General features: G+C 42.3%; 1 protein-coding gene across 2 annotated transcripts in view; it reads left to right on the top strand.

Annotated features, from left to right (window-relative positions):
• The window catches only part of LMTK2 (lemur tyrosine kinase 2), a 103,163-nt gene that overhangs the window by 39,930 nt on the left and 43,605 nt on the right, over positions 1–19,628 (top strand). For both annotated transcript variants that reach the window (XM_004045809.5, XM_055393187.2), the window contains exons 4-6: positions 4,851–4,924; positions 8,229–8,347; positions 12,837–12,924. In XM_004045809.5, the coding sequence (XP_004045857.4) occupies positions 4,851–4,924; positions 8,229–8,347; positions 12,837–12,924 (281 nt within the window). The remainder of the gene's footprint in view (positions 1–4,850; positions 4,925–8,228; positions 8,348–12,836; positions 12,925–19,628) is intronic.

Genomic DNA, 19,628 nt, shown 5'->3' with positions numbered 1-19,628 from the left:
GATCTTTATTTCTTCAGATGGCTTTGAGTTACTGTTTAGTGTCCTTTTATTTCAGCCTGGAGGACTCCCATTAGCTTTTGTTGTAGGGCAGGTATACTGGCAGCAAACTCCCTAAACATTTGTTTATCTCAGAATGTCTTAATTTCTACTTCATTTTTAAAAGATAGTTTGGCCAGATATAGAATTCACAGGTATTTGCTTTCAGCACTTTCTCTGTGTCATCCCACTGCCTTCTAGCCTCCACGGATTCTTTTGAGTAATTGGTTGTTAATCTTATTGAGGATCCCTTGTACGTGATGAATTGCTTTTCTCTTGCTGCATTCGGGATTCTGTGTCTTCGGTTTTCTACAGTTCGTGTCTCAGTATGGATCTCTTTGAGTTTATGTTACTTTTTTTTTTTTTAAGTCTCACTTTGTCACCCAGGCTAGATTGCAGTGCTGCAATCATGGTTCACTGCAGCCTCGACTTCCTGGGCTCCAGTGATCCTCCCACCTCAACCTCCCAAGTAGCTGGGACTACAGGTGCACGCTACCACTCCTGACTAATTTATTTTTAATTTCTTATAGAGGCAGCATCTCACTGTGTTGCCTAATAAACTGGTCTCAAACTTCTGGGCTCAAGCAGTCCTCCCACCTCAGCCTCCCAAAGTGTTGGGATTACAGGCATGAGCCACTGTGCCTGGGCAAGTTTATCTTACTTGGAGTTTTTTGAGTGTGTAGATTCATGCCCTCTGTTTCCTTTTCTTTCTCACCTCCTTCTGGGACTCCAATTGATAATATGTCTCTTGGTTTATTTGACAGTGTCCCACAAGTTCCTTGGGCTCTGTTCCTTTTTCTTCATCCTTTTTCCTTTCTGCTTTTCAGACTAGATAATTTCATTTGATCCATCTTTAAGTTCACTGATTCTGTCTGCCCAAATTTGTTGTTGGAACACTTAACTGTGCTTTTCAGGTCAAGCTTCTTCTAGAATTTCTAGAGAAATTCTTCTCTATTTGGGAGAAACTCATTCTCCTGGTTTCCTTTGGTTCTTTGTCCATCATTTCCTTTAGCTCTCTGAACGTATTCACGACAGTTGATGTAAAGTCTTTTCTAGGCCGGGCGTGGTGGCTCACACCTGTAATTCCAGCACTTTGAGAGGCCAAGGTCAGGAGTTCGAGACCAGCCTGGCCAACTAGGGAAACCCCATCTCTACAAAAAAATACAAAAATTAGCCAGGTGTGGTAGCTTGTGCCTGTAGTCCCATCTACTCAGGAGGCTGAGGTAGGAGAATCACTTGAACCCAAGAGGCAGAGGTTGCAGTGCGGGATCGCACTGTTGCACTCCAGCCTGAGTGATACAGTGAGACCCTGTCTCAAAGAAAAAAAATTAGGCCAGGTGTGATGGCTTATGCCTGTAATCTCAGCACTTTGAGAGGCTGAGGTGGGTGGATCACCTGAGGTCAGGAGTTCAAGACCAGCCTGCCCAACATGGAGAAACCCTGTCTCCACCAAAAATACAAAAAAAGTTAGCCGGGCATGGTGGCACTTGCCTGTAGTCCCAGCTACTCGGGAGGCTGAGGCAGGAGAATCACTTGAGCCTGGCAGGCAGAGGTTGCAGTGAGCCAAGATTGCACCACTGCACTCCAGCCTGGGTGACAGAGCGAGACTCCGTCTCAAAAAAAGAAAAAAATTAATTTAAAAAAATAAAGTCTTGGGCCGGGCGCGGTGGCTCATGCCTGTAATCCCAGCATTTTGGGAGGCCGAGGCGGGCGGATCACAAGGTCAGGAGATCGAGACCATCCTGGCTAACACGGTGAAACCTCGTCTCTACTAAAAATACAAAAAATTAGCCAGGCGTGGTGGTGGCGCCTGTAGTCCCAGCTGCTTGGGAGGCTGAGGCAGGAGAATGGTGTGAACCCGGGAGGTGGAGCTTACAGTGGTCTGAGATGGTGCCAGTGCACTCCAGCCTGGGTGACAGAGAGAGACTATGTCTCAAAAAATAATAATAATAAATAAAACAAAATAAAAAATAAAGTCTTGTCTAATAATTAGTCCAATGTCTGTTTTCTCATTGACAGTTTCCATTCGTTCATTTTTACCTGTGAATGGGCCAATTTTTGTTTCTTTGCATGTTTCATAATTTCTTGTTGGAAACTGGACGTTTTGAATAATGTGATGTGCAAAAGAGAAGTAGAAGAAAGAAAACAAAAAATATTGTCTAGGTCTTTGCAGATTGACTCTGCTGGGGCACTCCTTCAACACCTAGCCAGGCCATTTATAACCCTGACTTAGCCTTCACTTCCTTCTTGTGTTGGGCCTGAAGACCAGCTCCAGCTGAAAGCCTGTGTTCTTCCTCAGCCTTTCTGAGTACGCATCCTGCCCTGAGCATACACGTGGCTATCTAGGTTCCCGTCTACATGGGAGCTTTCCAAAGCCCCCTTTCTCCTCCAAAATCTCACTCCCCAGCTTTTCTGCCAACACTTTCAGCATGTGTACTGTTGGCCTCAACTGTTGTTTTTGCCCTAGGTGGCAGTAGCTTGTTCTCATTTGCCTTTTGTTGTTTTCGAGGAATATGTGACCACTCCATCCTGATAGAATTGTGAGTTATGTGAAACAAAGAGAAGCCACTTGTGGCAGTTCCTCAGGACAACCCCAGTTAGGTCAAGACAAACATAGTTCCTTGGGAATAAAGTCCACTGTGCTCCCCGTGGACCCTGGTACCCACCTGGGAACACAGGTCATCTTTAAGACTGCAGCTGCACTGGAGAGGGAGATTGGAGAAGCAGGGTAAGTTAAAGCTACAAAGATATTCTACCCTGTCTCAGTGGACTTTCTCCTGGCTCGCTTTGGTTGCTGTAAACCTTTGACCATCTTCTAGAGTTTTTATAAGGTTGACACTGGCAGTTTAAAAAAAGTCTTTTAGTGTTTCTTGGAAGGGACGGCTGCCAGAGGAGACGTCTCTGCTCCACCATTTCCACTGCTGTCACCGTTTCCACTGCTGTCAGTTAATTCGATAGAGGTGCAGTTAAATGGTGCCGGAACAACTGGATATTCATTGGCAAACAAATGAACTTTGATCCATACCTTGCACCATATGTAAAAACTAACTCAGAATGCATCATAAACCTAAATTTAGAACCTAAAATTATAAAACTTGTAGAATAAACTCTTTATAATCTTTAGTTAGACAAAGATTTATTAGATAGGACACTAAAAGCATCATTCACAAAAGGAAATATTTATGAATTGGACCTTTTCAAAATTAAAAGCTTTTTGGAAATTAAAATTAAAATTTAAAGTGTTTTGGAGAACAGTGTTAAGAGAATGAAAAGTCTAGCCATGGACTGGGAGAAAACATTTGCAGATTACATATTTGTTAAAGGACTTGGTTTCAGAAGATAGAAAGAACTTTCAAAACTCAATAATAAGAAACAGCCCAATAAAAATGAGGCAAAGATTTGCATAGATATGTCATCTCAGAAGATATACAGATGGCAAGTAGGCAAGTGAAAAGGGACTTGACATCATTAGGCATTAAGAAAATAAAAATGCACTTTGGGAGGCCGAGGCGGGCGGATCACAAGGTTAGGAGTTTGAGACCAGCCTGGTCAATATGGTGAAACCCTGTCTCTACTAAAAATACAAAAAGTAGTCGGGCATGGTAGCAGGTGCCTGTAGTCCCAGCTACTCGGGAGGCTGAGGCGGGAGAATCACTTGAACCCGGGAGGCGTAGGTTGCAGTGAGCTGAGATGGCGCCACTGCACTCCAGCCTGGGTGACAGAGCAAGACTCTGTCTCAAAAAAAAAAAAAAAGAAAGGAAAAACGAAAACTAAAGATTGCATACCCTTTAGAATGGCTAAGATGAATAAGACTGACTACACCAAGTGATGGCAAAGAGACGGAGCAACTGGAACCCTCATGTGCTACTCATGTTTTAGGAAGCAGTTGGCAGCTTCTTGAAAAGTTAAAGAGACACCTCCCATATGATCTCCTTCGTATTTATCCAAGAGAGATGAAAGCACTTGTCCCTAGAAAGATTTGTATGCATGTATTTATAGCATCTTGATTTGTGATAGCCTCAACCTGTAAATGACATGAATGTCTGTCCACTTGTGAATAAACAAGCAAGCTGTGGTATATTCATTCAGTGGAAAACTCTTCTGTGACAAAAGTAAGAATAAACTCTAGATACACTCCAGATCTTGATTGAATCTTAAAATAATTTATGTAAGCCATACCATTGAAAAAAGAGTACATACCATATGATTCTGGTTGCATAACATTTTAGAAAATGCAAATTATAGTGCAGGCGGCACGTGAATGGTCGTGTAGAGATGGGGGCAGGTAGAAGGGATTACTGAGGGTATCAGAAGAGTTGGGGGTAATGGAGATGTTCTGTATTTTATTTAGGTAATGGTTTCACAGGTGCATACAAATATTAAAGTGTATCAAAGTGTATACTTTAAATATGTGGACTTTATTGTATATTGATTATACTTCAGTAAAACTTTTTAAAAATTAAGGAGAGTAGTTTAAGAGTGCTAATCATATGTCTAGGTGAGCTGTTCAAGAGAGATGAAAATGAAGACTAAGTAAAGGCCATTGGCGTGGTGATTGGTGGTTACATGAGAGTAGCTGGATCGGAAAAAAAACAATGCGCAAGGTATTAAAGAATTGGTAGGAAACTCATTAAAAAATATTGTCAGTTTTAAACCCTAAAACTGTTTTGGCATGATTCGTTTAAAAGAGGTGTTTTATGTATTTATTCCTACCTTTATTTGCACAAGCCTTTATGTTAGTGTTCATACTTTATAGGTTATATATTTAATATTTAGATACTTATATTTCATTTTTAATGTTTTTTTCTCTACAGAGGGATTGAAGTCTCAAGTTGCCCGCCACAGTCTAAACTACATACAGGAAATTGGAAATGGCTGGTTTGGAAAGGTAAGATGCTCTTCACTTGCATTTGTTTTCCTCTGAATGATACTGTGTTCAGTGCAGGGCTGATGAAGAATTGTGTTGTGCGGAGTTCCACGTGCCCTGTGGGCCCTGCGTTACTAATTGAGTTTCCCCATTTCCCCTGTGGCAGCGTGGGGGCGTGAGCTTCAGCCTTGCTGTGTGTCGAGCCTTTTCCAGAAAGGATGTCTTACGGCATACCAGCTGTTATAACAAAATATCATAAACTGGGTGGCTTATAAACAACAGAAATTTATTTCTCACAATCCTGGAGGCTGGGAAGTCCAAGATCAAGGTGCTGGCTGATTCCGGATCAGGTGAAGGTGGCACTTTCCTGCTGCGTCCTCACGTGGTTGAAGGAGCAGGGCAGCTCTCTGGAATCTCTTTTGGAGGGATGCAAATCCCTTTCCCTCCCAGAGGCCTTCCTCCTCTCCATCGCATTGGTCATTAGGTTTCAGTTTACGGATTTGGGCAGGACAAAGGACACAGACATTTTGATCATAACAAAGGCCTTTTAAAAAAAAATGTATCAGAGACTTTTCTAATTGTTGACATAAGAAAGTAAGAAGGGAAAAGAGACCTGGAATCTTAGCAGCTTCAGCTTTGTATCCTTCTCACGTTAGATTGTTTTTTTAATCCCTTCCCCTTATAGCACTTAAGCCACTTTAGAACTGTAAATACAGTCTTACAATGAAGACCACCATGAACAACTAGTCTTCTCTCATAGCCCGTCAAGTGGCCTGTAGTAACAGTGCTTTGTTGATCTTTTTATCATAGATGGCTCAGAAGGAGTAATCTCCTACAGCCATTTCCACAGTACTGCAGTCGTGCTCTGCAAGAGGTTCCTAATGGAGTAGGGATTACATCGTAAGCAGGGTGCTTACAACAGGAGGATGCACTTCCCAGTAGTCAGCCATCTGCTGCTGCTTCTCCTTCCCTTCAGCGTTGTCTGTATCTTTCATGTCCTCCCAACTGTTTGAGTTCTCTTCTGCACCATTCAGCAAAACCTGTTACGTAGCAGCCATTGTTATTGGTGCTAGGGGCACGATGTGGAGGAAGATGGGTCAAAACTTGACCTGTGTGGAGTCCTGTATGAGAGATCAAACAAAACCCTGTCTTCACAAGGCTTAGATATCTAGTTGGGAGGGTCACACAGCAAACAGTCAATTGTGGGAGGCGGGCTCAGAGAGGTAGAGGGCAGGCAGGTGATCTGGGATATTGTGTGCCTAGAGACTGCCTTGCTCGGAATGAAACGGGGAAATACTCTGGTGCTTGAGAGATCATGATATAATTGAGTTACCTTTTTAAAAGGATCACTCTGGAAGTCATAGAGGGGGAAGGTGAAAGCAGGGAGGAGATGGGCTAGAAGGCTCCTGCAGGCCCAGGCAGCTTGAACCTGGATGCTAGCGGTGGAGGTGGCAAGAAGTGGTAGGACCCAAGACAGATGTTCAGACGAGAGCATGCAGGTGTAGACTTAGAGGGGATAAGACATGGACTGTGGAGGAAGAGGCAGTCAGATTGACTGCTGAGGGCCTGATGAACTGGAAGAATGGAGTTGCTGTCAACTGAAATGCAACAGACACTGCAGGAGAGGCAGGAGGAAGTCGGGAGTTCATCTTTGCTATGTCAGGTGTGAGTTGGCCGTTAGACAACTCAGTGGGGGCACCAAGTAGCTGAACTGGAAATGCAGAGCAAGAGTGAAAGAGAGAGGGTCCCGGCTGGACATGTAAATCCGAGTGATCTCATTTTATAGAGTGTATTCAAAGCTAGGAGACTAGGTGAAGTCATGGAGAATTTCAAAGTGGAAACCAGGGGGAGGCTCTGCAGCAGGGAGAGGCCAGTGCAGTCAGGGAGAAGCAGCGAGGAGGGAGAAGCCCAGGAGACAGGAGTCTTCTGAAAGTTCCAAGAAGATTAATTGCAGTAATGCTGCAGCTTACAAATGGAGTAAGATGAAGCCTGGGAGAATGAGGATTCAGCAGCGTAAGTTCCTTGGCGTCCTTGAAAGAAGTTGTTCAGGGGGAAATGGTGATGGTACATCCTTGCGTGGAATGGATTCAAGAGAGAAAGAGGAGACGGTGCATTTAGACAACTCTCTTGAAGAGTTTTACTCCTCAAGGAGCAATAGGCTGGACGCAGTAGCTCACGCCTGTAATTCCAGTGCTTTGGGAGGCCCAGGTGGGAAGGATCACTTGAGGCGAGGAGTTTGAGACCAGCCTGGGCAACATAGCACAACCCCATCTCTAAAAAAAAATTCGCTGAGTGGGATGGCACACGCCTGTAGTCCCAGCTACACGGAAGGCTGAGGCAGGAGGATCACCTGGGCCCAGGAGTTCGAGGCTGCAGTGAGCCATATTTGCACCACTGTGCTCCATACAGGGTGACAGAGCAAGACTGTCTCAAAAAAAAAAAAGAGAGGGTGATTTAGTTAATTATCAGAATTTCTTGTTCTCCATTTTTCTGTCCTTATATTTCTAATAAACACATGAGTTCTGTTCTGGTTCTTACTGTATTTTCAGGACATTAAAATTAATCTATTTTAAAAGGAACTATTTTAAAAGAAGTATTTTTATTTTGATCATTCTCTTTTTTTAAAAATCATTCTCTAGAGTTCAATAAAAACCCTTATTCGCATTTTCATCTTGCACTTTGGAATACCTTGGCATTGTCCTGTTTTATATTTAGCATTTCCCTTGTAGCTAGTTCTCATGTGAGGCAGCAGATTCTCATTTCGTGTTCTGTTGATTTCAGTGGGGTGTTTTGAATGGAGTTTTGGTAGGAGATCAAGGCCGGGTATCATTGGATGGAGTGCGATGGGTGTTTAAGTTTCAGGGCAATGATGGATTGTAATTAGCTTTCGTCAGTTTACTTTCTCGTATGTATAGCAGACTAAATAACAAAACTTAGTGGAAGTGTTTTTGAGGAACATTTGAGTTATGTTGGAACTGAACCTATAAATTGCACTTCTGTAAAATCATAGTGGATTTCCTTGAAGTAGAATACATTTTTAAATAAATCGACACAAATAAGTGTAAATACATTTTAAAATAAATAGAAAAGAAATATGCATAAATATGCGAATATTGTAACTATCTGGTGAATGGTTTAAAATGGTCCTTTTACTGAAGAAAAATATTTGAGTTTTCCAAGCTTTTGGTGAGGTGGTAAGTAAAAGAATAGAAGGTCACCTGCTTATTGCTTAACTTGTTCACCTGTATTCCATTTCCCGGTAAATGCAGCAGACTCCTTTATCATTTTGATGGAAATGACACAAAAAACTGTTCTTTGATTTTAGGTTCTCTTGGGAGAGATTTACACGGGCACTAGCGTAGCAAGAGTCATCGTGAAGGAGTTAAAAGCAAGTGCCAGCCCAAAGGAACAAGATACTTTTTTGAAAAATGGAGAACCTTACTAGTAAGTAAACCTTGTCATGTGTTCTGTAAGGCTAGTCTGTGGTCTGTTGAAGGTCAGGTGTTTAAAACTACTGTGGGATTTCTGCCTGCAACATACATGATTAAGTAAGTTCCAAGGTCTCATAAGACCTAAAATGTCCAGGCGTCATCTGAAAATCACTTAGCATTCCAAGAACCAGGAGAACTCAGCCTAAACCAGAAAAGACAACAGATTCCAACACAGATGACAGAGATGTCAGAATTACCTGACAAGAATTTTAAAGCACTCATCATAAAAATGCTTTATGAGCAATTGCATCACGTTTAAAACAAAAAAAATATAGTCTCAGCAGAGAAATAGAAGACATAAAGAAGACATAAATGGAAACCTCAGGACTAAGAAATACAAGAACTCATCATTTCAGTTACAGCCTCAGGGACATGGGGAAATATAACAAAAGATCCAGCATTATTCATGTCATAGATGTCTCAGAAGGAACGGAGATAGAGGATGGGGCTGAAAAAGGATTCAAAGCAGTAGTTAGGCTAAAATTTTCTACATTTGGAAAAGAAAAAGCCTACAAATTTAAGAAATGGAGAAAATGCTAAACAGGATCAACCCAAGGAAATCCATGCCAAGACACATGGTCAAACTTCTGAAAATGAAAGACAAAAAATCCTAAAAGCAGGGAGACAGAAACAGCACTTTACCTATAGCGGGAAGCAATGTGGAGGACAGCCGATTTCTCATCAGAAACCTGGAGGCCAGAAGGAATCAGCACGTTTTTCACTTTTCTAAAGAAAAGAACTCTGAAATTCTTTCTCCAGAGAAAATATCCTTCAGGAATGAAGGGGAATATCAAGACATTCTCAGATGAAAGAAAACTAAGAGAATTTATTACCAGCAAACCTGCCTTAGAAGAATGAGTTTTCTAAACAGAAAAGAAATGATAAAAGGAGGCGTCTTGGAACATCAGAAAAGAACAAAAATATGGCTGAACTTCCTTAAAAAGGCTGATTGTATCATCAAAATTAAAAACATTTGCGTTGTGATAGACCTTGGTAACAGTGAAAAGACAAGCCACAGACTGGGAGAAAATAGCTGGAAACCACATAGCTGACATAGGACTCATATCTAGAATTTATAAGAAACTCTCAAAACTCAACAGAAAAAAAAAAAACCTAATTCGAAAATTGTCAGAAGACATTAAGAGACATTTCACCGAAGAGGAGATAACATGGATAGCAAATAAGCACATGAAAAGACGTTCAGTGTCACGAGCCACTAAAGTAATGAATTAAGATCCCTTCATACCTATTAGAAAAGCTGTAATGGCCGGGCGCAGTGGCTCACGCCTGTAATCCCAGTACTTTGGAAGGCTGAGGCAGGTGGATCACAAGGTCAGGAGATTGAGACCATCCTGGCTAACACGGTGAAACCCCGTCTCTACTAAAAATACAAAAAATTAGTCAGGCGTGGTGGCGGGTGCCTGTAGTCCCAGCTACTCGGGAGGCTGAGGCAGGAAAATGGCATGAACCTGGGAGGCGGAGCTTGCAGTGAGCCGAGATCTCGCCACTGCACTCCAGCCTGGGCGACAGAACAAGACTCCGTCTCCAAAAAAAAAAAAAAAAAGCTGTAATGAAAAAATAGTGACAATACCAAATGCTGGCAAGGATGTGGAGAAACTAGATCCCTCATACATTGCTGGTGGAAATGTAAAATGATAGAGCCACTGTAGAAAATAGCTTGGCAGTTTCTTAAAAAAACAAAACATACGTTAAGTTATATATTAGCATTAGTTATATATTAGCATTCTCCAGAGGAACAGAGCCAATAGGATGTGTATGTACATGTATATCTAAAGAGAGATGTTTTTAAAGGAATTGGCTCATGAAGTTACGGAGGCTGGAAAGTCTAGAGTCTGCAGGGTGGACCAGGAGGCTGGAGACCCAGGGAAGAGTCGATGTTGTAGTTTAAGGCTGAAGGCTGTCTGCTGGCAGAGTTCTTCCTTCTGTGGGGGAGGTCAGTCTTTGTTCTGTTAGGGTCTTCAACTGATAGATGAGGCCCACCATTGTTGCAGGATCTGTTTTACTCCAAGTCCACCGATTTAAATAGTCATCCGCCGGGCACGGTGCCTCAGGTCTATAATCCTAGCCTTTTGAGAAGCTGAGGCTGGAGGATTGCTGGAGCCCAGGAGTTCAAGACCAGCCTGGGCAATGTGGTGAGACCCTGTCTGTACAAAAAATCAGAAAAATTAGTTGGGCATGGTGGCATCACGCACCTGTAGTCTCAGCTCCTCAGAAAGCTGAGGCAGGAAGATCACTTGAGCCGAGGTGTTCAAGGCTGCAGCGAGCCATGATCACACCACCGTACTCTAGCTTGGATAACAGAGTGAGACCCTGTCTCAGTAGGTAGGTAGGTAGGTAGGTAGGTAGGTAGGTAGATTATAGATAGATAGATAGATAGATAGATAGATAGATAGATAGATAGATAGATAGAGACAGGCAATAATTTCATCAAAAAACACCCTCACAGAAACATAATAAGGATAATATTTGACCAAATACGTGGGCACTATGGCCCAGCCAAGGTGACACACAAAATTAACCGTCACATCATACAACCCAGCAGTTGCATCCCTTGTCATTTATTCCAGAGCAGTGAAAACTTTTTTCCATACAAAAACCCTTGCATGATTGTTCATAGCAGCTTTATTTGTAATTGCTAACAATTGGAAAAACTAACATGTCCGTCAGTAGGTGAGTGGTTCAGCAAAGCAGTACATTTCCTGGAGCACTGCTCCCACATTAAAAAAAAAAAAAAATGAAAAAATGAACCATTGACACATGGAACACCTTGGATGACCTCAGGGGGATTATGTTGAGTGAAAAAATCAATCTCAAAAGGTCACATACTATACCAATTCCATTTATATAATATTCTTAGAATGAGAACATTCTAGAAATGGAGAACATGTTAGTGGTTGCCAGGGGTACACATGGGTGGGGTGGGAAGATCTTTGTGGTGATGGGATAGTTCTTAGTCTCCATTGAGGTGGTGGTTACACACATCTGTGCACGTGCAGACCTGGCATGGAGCCCTGCACACACTTTATCACAGTGGCAGTTCCTGGGTTTGGGTGTTGTACTGTACGTCATTGTGTCAGATGTAACCAACAGGGGAAACTGGGTGAAGGGTATACCAGGCCTCTCTCTGCTGTCTTTGCAACTCCTGTGAGTTCATAATTGTATCAAAATAAAGGGTTTTTTAAAAAATTATTTTGGCATACCTTTTATTTAACTATATTTTCTTTTGGACACAATATTTTCCAAAAGGAATTTGCATATACTGTGGAAATTTATGGAAAAGAATGTATAAGCTAGATAGCCTGAAGGAGAAACTGAGTTATTTAATATCTGGACTGAAATACATATTGAATTTGTTTTGTTGTTGTCGTTGTTTTGAAGCAGGGTCTTGTTTTGTCCCCTGGGCTGGAGTGCAGTGGTGTAGTCATGGCTCACTGCAGCCTCCACCTCCTGCGCTCACGCAATACTCCCGGCTCAGCTTCCCGAGGAGCTGGGGCCACAGTTGCGCGTCCCCACACCCAATTAGTTTTTCTGTCTTTTGTACAGATCTGGTCTCCCTTTTTTGTCCTGGCTGAAATACTTACTGAATTTGTATATACAGTTGGCCCTCTGTATCCACAGGTTCTGTGTCCATGGATTCAACCAATGGTGGATGGAAAATACTAAAAAAAAAATGGAAAGAAATAACAATGCAATAGTAAAAAAATATAAATAATATAGTATAACAGTTTTTTACATAGCATTTACATCGTATTAGGTATTACAAGTAATCTAGAGACTATTTATATGGGCGGATGTGCATAGGTTATGTGTAGATAATGACACCATTTTATGTAAGAGACTTAAGCATCTTTGGTTTGGATTTTGGTATCTTCAGGGATTCATGGAACCAGTCTCCTGCAGGTACTAAGGGATGACTGTATAGTCTGCCCTCTTTTAAATGCTGCTTTAAAATATTATCTCTAAACTTAAATTACTAAAGATAAAAATTCTTGAGGCCAGGCATGGTGGCACGTGCCTGTAATGCCAGCTATTTGGCCAGCTGAGGTGGCAGGATCACTTGAGCCCAGGAGTTGGAGGCTGCAGTGAGCTATGATTGCACCACTGCACTCCAGCCAGGGTGACAGAACGAGACCCTGTCTCTTGAAAAAAAATTTTTTAAGTTTCTTATGTTAAGATTTCTTTTTTAATTTGTGAAAATATTCACTTGATTGGCTTTGAATTACTTGCTAGATAACTTAGTATACACCTTTTAAGTATAATCTTCGTGATCTTTTTAGCCTGTCATTTATGTAAATATTATATAAATTATTATGAAAAAATTTGGATTACTGTTTGAATAATTTTATTAGTATGCTTTTGTTTGAATAATGTTATTAATCGTGTTTCCTGATGAACAATATTATGGCTTTTATTTTTCCCAGCATTCTTCAGCATCCAAATATTCTTCAGTGTGTTGGACAGTGCGTAGAAGCGATCCCCTACCTCCTGGTGTTTGAGTTCTGTGACTTGGTAAGTTCCTTGAAGGAATTCAAGTTCGAGTATTCCAAAGGTTGTATTCAAGCGTTTTTGACAGATGGACATGCTGGATGAGGGGTTGCTTTCATGTCTGTCCCCCACTTGAAGAACTTTATGATGAGTTACTTTTATTCCCTTTGGTGATAGTGATAGTGTTGACTGACACTTACATAGTGATTTGTTACACTGCAGTCCCTGTGCTAAGCTATTTAGTTGCCTTACCACACTTAATGATAACAAACTCCAGAGTTAGGTGCCAATATTTGTCCATACTTTCCATGTGATGGCCATGGTGTGGATCAAGTGTGTAGCAGAGCCAGAGCCAGAGCTTGGATCTAGATGTGCCCTCCTAAGAGCATGAACCGGGCTTGAAACATCTTGAAACACTTTAACCCCCTGAGAGAGCCCAAGAATCGCTTTACCTAGAGTACTCCTCATCCGTCAGCATCTGAAAATAGCAAACGTATGTGACATTTATATGTTTAAAGAGTTAGATTTATTTTCTTAAAAACCTTATTTCTTAGCATGATAATACTATTTATTGGACAGTTGGAAAGATTGTTCTTTGTGCAGTTTCATGAATAATTTCAGTAGTAATTTCTATGTGAAATTTCCTCTAAACATCTTTTCCCGCATGCAGAATATTTCATCTTTTTTTAAAAGCCCATTTTTAGCATGTAATTGTTATCTTCCAAAAACAGTGGTGAGCTGTTAATTGGATGAGTCAGGTTTTAATTGATTTCTTTGCATCATCTCAGTTTTCAGAACATTGAAACTTCCGCGGCTGTGCATAGAAAAATAGGAGTACCCCAAAACAAATTCCCAGTTAATTCAAATAACATTTTCATCTGTTTAAATAAAGAACAGTAAGCATCGTGATTTTTTGTTTTAATTCCTAAGTGTGATTCGAGTATTTCTCTCATTGGCAGAGGTGGTTGATTAATAAACTTGATAACATTAGCTTTTGTTGGATTATGTAATAGTTACCCTCAAATATCTGTGGCTCATTGCAACAAAGTAGTTCTCGCTCATCTTAGGTGTTGGCTTTGAGTCAACTGTGGCTCTCTTCTGGGCTGCATTCATCTTCACTCTAGGATCAGTGTTTTTTCGTGCCTGTAGATGCTGGAAAAGAAAAAAAGAGAAAGTGTATTCTGATGTCGTTCCTTAAAGCATTCTTAATGGCCTCTGGGTCAAGTTTGTGAGGTTGTTTAAATTTCTCATATCTTCTGATTTGAGGGAAGGAGTGTGGAGGGGGTTTGAGTCAGTTTTCTGTTGGTTACTGAGAGAGGCTCTAGTTAAAGATTTTCCTTATAATTCTGGTTGTTTTTACATTTTGATGCCCTGTTATGTAGGCATGAACATTTAAGGTTGGTATAATTTCCTACAATTTCAACCTTCTATCATTATGAAGGGGCTCTCTTTAAGGTTAAAAGCATTAATAAAGATAAAGTCTGGTTTTATTGATACTAATATAGTTAGACCAACTTTCTTTTGGTTGGAATTTGCCTGTCAAATTATATTTCTGTCAATCCTTTTCTTCTCTGGTTTACACCTCTTGTAAATAGTTTGTTGTTAAAAAATTTTTAAATCTTGCAATCGTGGTCACTTAAAATGGAATATGTAGTTCATTTACGTTTCTTGTAATTAGTGAGATATTTGTAATTTTATCTACCTATTTGGTATTCTTTTTTGTACCTGTTACAATTTTTCTTTTTTGCTTTTTTTCTGTTCTTCTTTGGGATTCTCAATTTTTTTTGTTTGTTTCAATTTTCCCCGTCTACAAGTCTGGACTTGAGATATTTGTTTCTTAATTTTTTGTGTGGTCGCACTAGAAATTACAGCACGCACATTTTTTAACCTAACAAAGTCTAAAATTAATATTTTAATCCTGCCCCAAAGGAGCTGGAAACTCCTAGAGCTCTCTCTCCATGTACGGAAAACTGGAATTAAACCTACTTTTCTGGGCCACCCCATATTCTCTGCCATTGTGGAGGATGCTTATTCACTGGACACTTAACTGAAGTAAGGCAGCATGCTGCACCTGGAGATACCGAGACTCAGTGTGCTTGTTGTCCTCCAGGTCGCCCAGTGAGAGGTGACACAGGATCAATTATTTAGTAGAGGCGTGAGAACTAAGAGGAAGGAGTTCTCACTGGGATTTCTCAGGGTGTTATTGCATATTATTATATAATCGGTTTTGATGATCTCGATATGATCAGAGTTATAAAATTTATGATCCTAGGTTATTGTGATATAAAAATAGCTTCCTTTTAGTCTAGCTCTGTGTGACCCATGGAAGGTGATTTTGGCACTGACACAGCATCAACAAAAAAAAGTTAGGACACAGAGATGCGCCCTCAGGTGACAAGGCAAGTCTGCTCGTCAGAGGCCTGCTATTCTGAGCTGTTTCATGTTGCCTTTTTTGGTCCCTAAGCTCCTTATATTAATTATAAATAACAGTTGAGGCATAGTCTTTGTGAGTGACCATCACAGAAATAGAGCCGGAGGCAGCATCTATTTGACAATTGCCCATTTCCTGGCTGATGGAGGTGGCTTGGAAAACTATCTCATATATTTTAGCATTTTCCAGTTCTTCTTTGCCCTTCTGCATGCGTTCCTGAAAGTTCCAGTAGACAATGTTAGTTTTTTCATACAGTGGTCAAAGACGTTGTCCACTCCACTTCATGTTTTCTTCTGAATGGGTTCAGAAGATGGGCTTTGTTTTAATGCTATTTTAATGTATTTTTTATAGCAGCTGTCCTTTTTGGGACTAGTAATTTAACCAGTTTTATAAAGAAACACAAAAACATGGCGGAATAAGTCCTTTATGTTACCATAAATGACCCAGTGTTGATCTAGAGTATTATTTGTATCTTTATCATTGTACAGACATCTTTATGAAAATATAAGAAATACATCTGTTCTTTAACTCAGCATCCTTATAATTTTTTCCCCAACAAATTTAGAGCTCAGACTTAAATACATGTTATCCAAATACTTAGACTAAGTATTCAAAGCATATTAACTTACCTAAATTTGATTGGCTCTTATACTTTGGGGTGAATATTATGCATACAGCCTTCTAGAATGAGCAGATGTGACTTCATGAAACACATTTTATGTGACCCTCCTAAGTCACTCGGGGACGGTCACTCCTGAACATCCCGAGGAGCTCTGGTCCCCATCAAAAGCTTCCACTGGCAGTGCAGAGCTAATAGCTTGTTTAATTTAAGCGTCCCACCTAATGGTACATTGATCAATAACATTTTTTAAGCCATCATTGTTCCTCAAATAATTAAAAATGCAATTACCATATGATCCAGCTAGTTCCACTTCTGGGGATATATACAAAAGAAGTGAAAGCAGGCCCTCAGGCAGATATTTGCACACGTTATTCACAATAATGGATTATTATCGAAACCACTATTCACAGTAGCTGGGAGGTGGAAGTGGCCAGGTGTCCATCGATGGGTGAATGGATAAACCAGATCTGCTCTCTCTGTGCAATGGAGGATTGTTAAAAGGAAGGAAATTCCAACACAGGCTACAGCATGAATGAACCTTAAGGCCATTATGGGAAGTGAAACAAGCCAGTCACAAAAAGACAAGTTCTGGGTAATTCTACTTACAGGAGGGACCTAGAGTAGTCAGATTCCTAGAGACAGAAAGTAGAAAGGTGGGTGCCAGGGGTGGGCTGGGGCTGGGAAATGGGGAGTTGTTTAATGGATGCAAAGCTTCAGTTTTGTGAGTTGAACAAGTTCTGTAGGGGGCTGGTGGTAATGGTTGTGCAGCAAGAAGAATGTACTTAACTCTGGAATTGTAAAGTTAGACATGGTTACAATGCCAAATGGTATTTTATGCATTTTTTTTTACCCCAGTAGAAAAAAAATGGATAATTACCTCCCACAATTTAAGGTGCCATGTCAGGTGCTACCTATGTTAGGAGGCTATGATGCCCTTTGGAAATCTTTGGTTATCACTTGGCGTGGCCAGTCATTTATCAGAGTCAAGGTCGTAAACACAGGGTGCCACCAACTTGTCCAGCAGTGGGAGGTCACATTGTTTCCTTGGGCAATTTCATACATATCACTTCTGGGCTCTCGTAAACTTGAAAAGGAACAGGTTTTCCAGCAGCAAGGACTAGGGGCCTGACAGGGTTCTTGGCACTGAAGTCCAGCTTCTCTGGGCTCCCACTGTGTGGCAAGAGCGGTCAGGTAGCACCAGCCCGGGAGCCAGAGAGGGCATCTACTTGAAGGGACCGAGGGTTGTCCCATGGGACACACCAAAGTGTCACTTTGACACTGAGCCCAGCTCCCAGCCTGGATGTCCCAAAACCTGCCCAGAAACAGGCCTTTCTGATCAGAGGGGCATAACCCAAGGCAGGACCTGCCCCCTGGCCGCAATACAAAGGGCACAGAGGGCAGCGGTCTGGGCTCTGTAAAAAGCCACTGTGGCCACGGTGAAGGACCGGCTATCGCTGCCTGTCTTGGCAGGTCAAGAGCGATTGAATGAACAGTGGCCTTTTCAGTCGTCATCCTGCAGTCATCATGCCCGATGATAACATCTCCCAAGTAGAAAGGAGAAAATATTTTTGCACTTACTTAATTCCCTGTAAGATGGAATTAACCAGCCTGTTTTTAAAAGGCACTTAATCATGGAATTTTTATGAAAGTAAATGAAAACTCTTCTGAGTGCATTTGGTAGCTGGCCTGCAGCCACAGATTTGCAATGCTGACAGTGACAATGTTTATGAGAGGAGCCGAGAGATGACTGGAGGGTGTTTTATAGAACTTGTTGCCATGGCAGGTACACACCGCTCTCACGTGAATATCAAGGCAATGAGACTTTTGATTAAGGATCGCTCACTCAACAAAAATGGATTGAGCAAATTCGAAGTGCTGGGAGCTGCCTGGTGCTTTAAGGAACACAGAAGTGAATAAGCCCCGCCCCTGACTTGCCTGCTCGGATGTTCATTCTGCCACTCACTGGTTTATCACCTTGGAAAATCCCTTAACCTCTTCTGTAAAATGGCAGTAATACTGTCTCCCCTTAGAACTGCCCTGACCATTAAGTAAGATGATGGATGAGATTACCGAGCACAAGGAAAATGCTCAGTAAGTGGTGGCCATTTTTAGTTACTAAAATTGATTGATTCTAATTATTAAATAAAAGCTTGGGTAGTGCGTATAGAAGTACGGGAGTCCTAACCAGGATCACTGGGGAAGGCTTTGTAAAGGAAGTGTGGAGACGGGGGACGCTGTGCCCTGGTGGCAAGGCCGGCTGGGTCTGTTGGGAAGGCTCCAGTGGAAGGGGTAAGGACAGAGAACAAAGCACGCTGGAGACCAGGCTGCCAGCCGGGAGAGAAAAAGGAGGATGTAGACTAACCTTTGCCACATCCTAGTCTTTCTTATTGGTCAGCAATTTCTTCAGCTCCATCACCTGGCTCCGGAGCAGATGATACTGTGTTCTTGAATGTTGTATCCTGAGCTCCTTTACTAAATTCAGCCAGTAAAACATGGAGTCAGTTTCTGAAGGCAGTTCACAGTGGAGAAGGGGAAGGACGTCCACTGTTTCTGAAGGCAGTTCGCAGTGGAGAAGGGGAGGGCATCCGCTGGCTATCCTTTGACAGTAGCGCGTTGCTCTGTGGGACTTGCGCTCTTCTGTTTCTCATGAAGAGCGGTGACTTGGGGGCATAATCAGAGGAGCTTAGACCCATGGGCTCTTAGACCTGAAAGGAACCTTGGCCGCTGCCCACAAAGGGGAGTAAGATGGGGAAGCTCTGAGCATTCTGGGCTAGGCCCAGTGCTGGGCATTTGATGTGTGTTCCCATCGAGTGAGTTGTCTTGACAACGCTGTGAGACCCGTAGCAGTAGCTTCAGTCTACAGATGAGGAAACCAAGGCTGAGAGAGGGGAAGGGACTGGCTGAAGAATCAGACCCAGGCTGCGTGTGTCAGGGTTGGTGATGGACTTGCCTGAGGGTGCAGAGTTACCAGTGCCAAAGTGAGTGTGTTTACGGGTGGCTTGATTTTATTCTAATTTTATTCTATTGTTTTTAAAAATAGAAATGGGGTCTCACTATATTGCCCAGGCTGATCTCAAACTCCTAGTCTCAAGTGATCGTCCCACCTCAGCCTCCCAAAGTGCTGGAATGACCCGGCCCTGTGTGCTTTTGTACCAGGTGGTTTAATGCCACTACCAGCGGGAGGCCTCCATTTTAGAATTGGCCTTTGGTGCAGAAATGCCTAATTAATGGGCAGCTCTTCTTTATGAATGTAGTTATTAATAAGCCCCATGCACCAGGGCACCTCAGTTCAGCAATTTCTCCTCAGGCACCGGGCACACCAAGATGGATGACGTGTCGTTACCCCTAAGGAGCTCATGTGGAGGAGAGGGGACACGGAGTCACGGTGGAACAGGCGTGAGGAGAGCTGGGGGCACAGGTGGATGGGGTCCCTGACCAGAGCCAGCAGAGGGGAGGCCTGTGCTGGACAACCGCATGGGTTGAGGTGTGGGGGTGATTGGGTCGGGGGTACGTTCCCAGTCCCTGGGTCTGCCGTGTTCCAGTGCCCGGCCCTGTGCTGGGGCCCTGCCAATGGCCTTGGCCCTCCCCACGCCTGGCTGCAGCCCGGGCACTACGGCCTTGGCCCTTGCTGAGTCTGCCTCGGCTGCCTCTGGCCAGGCCCTTCCGGTCTTCCCT

Source organism: Gorilla gorilla, chromosome 6, assembly GCF_029281585.2.
Source record: "Gorilla gorilla gorilla isolate KB3781 chromosome 6, NHGRI_mGorGor1-v2.1_pri, whole genome shotgun sequence".
In the NCBI taxonomy this organism is placed as follows: Eukaryota; Metazoa; Chordata; class Mammalia; order Primates; family Hominidae; genus Gorilla; species Gorilla gorilla.
Note: the sequence above shows the minus strand (reverse complement) of the source record. Positions and strands in the feature narration are given on the sequence as shown.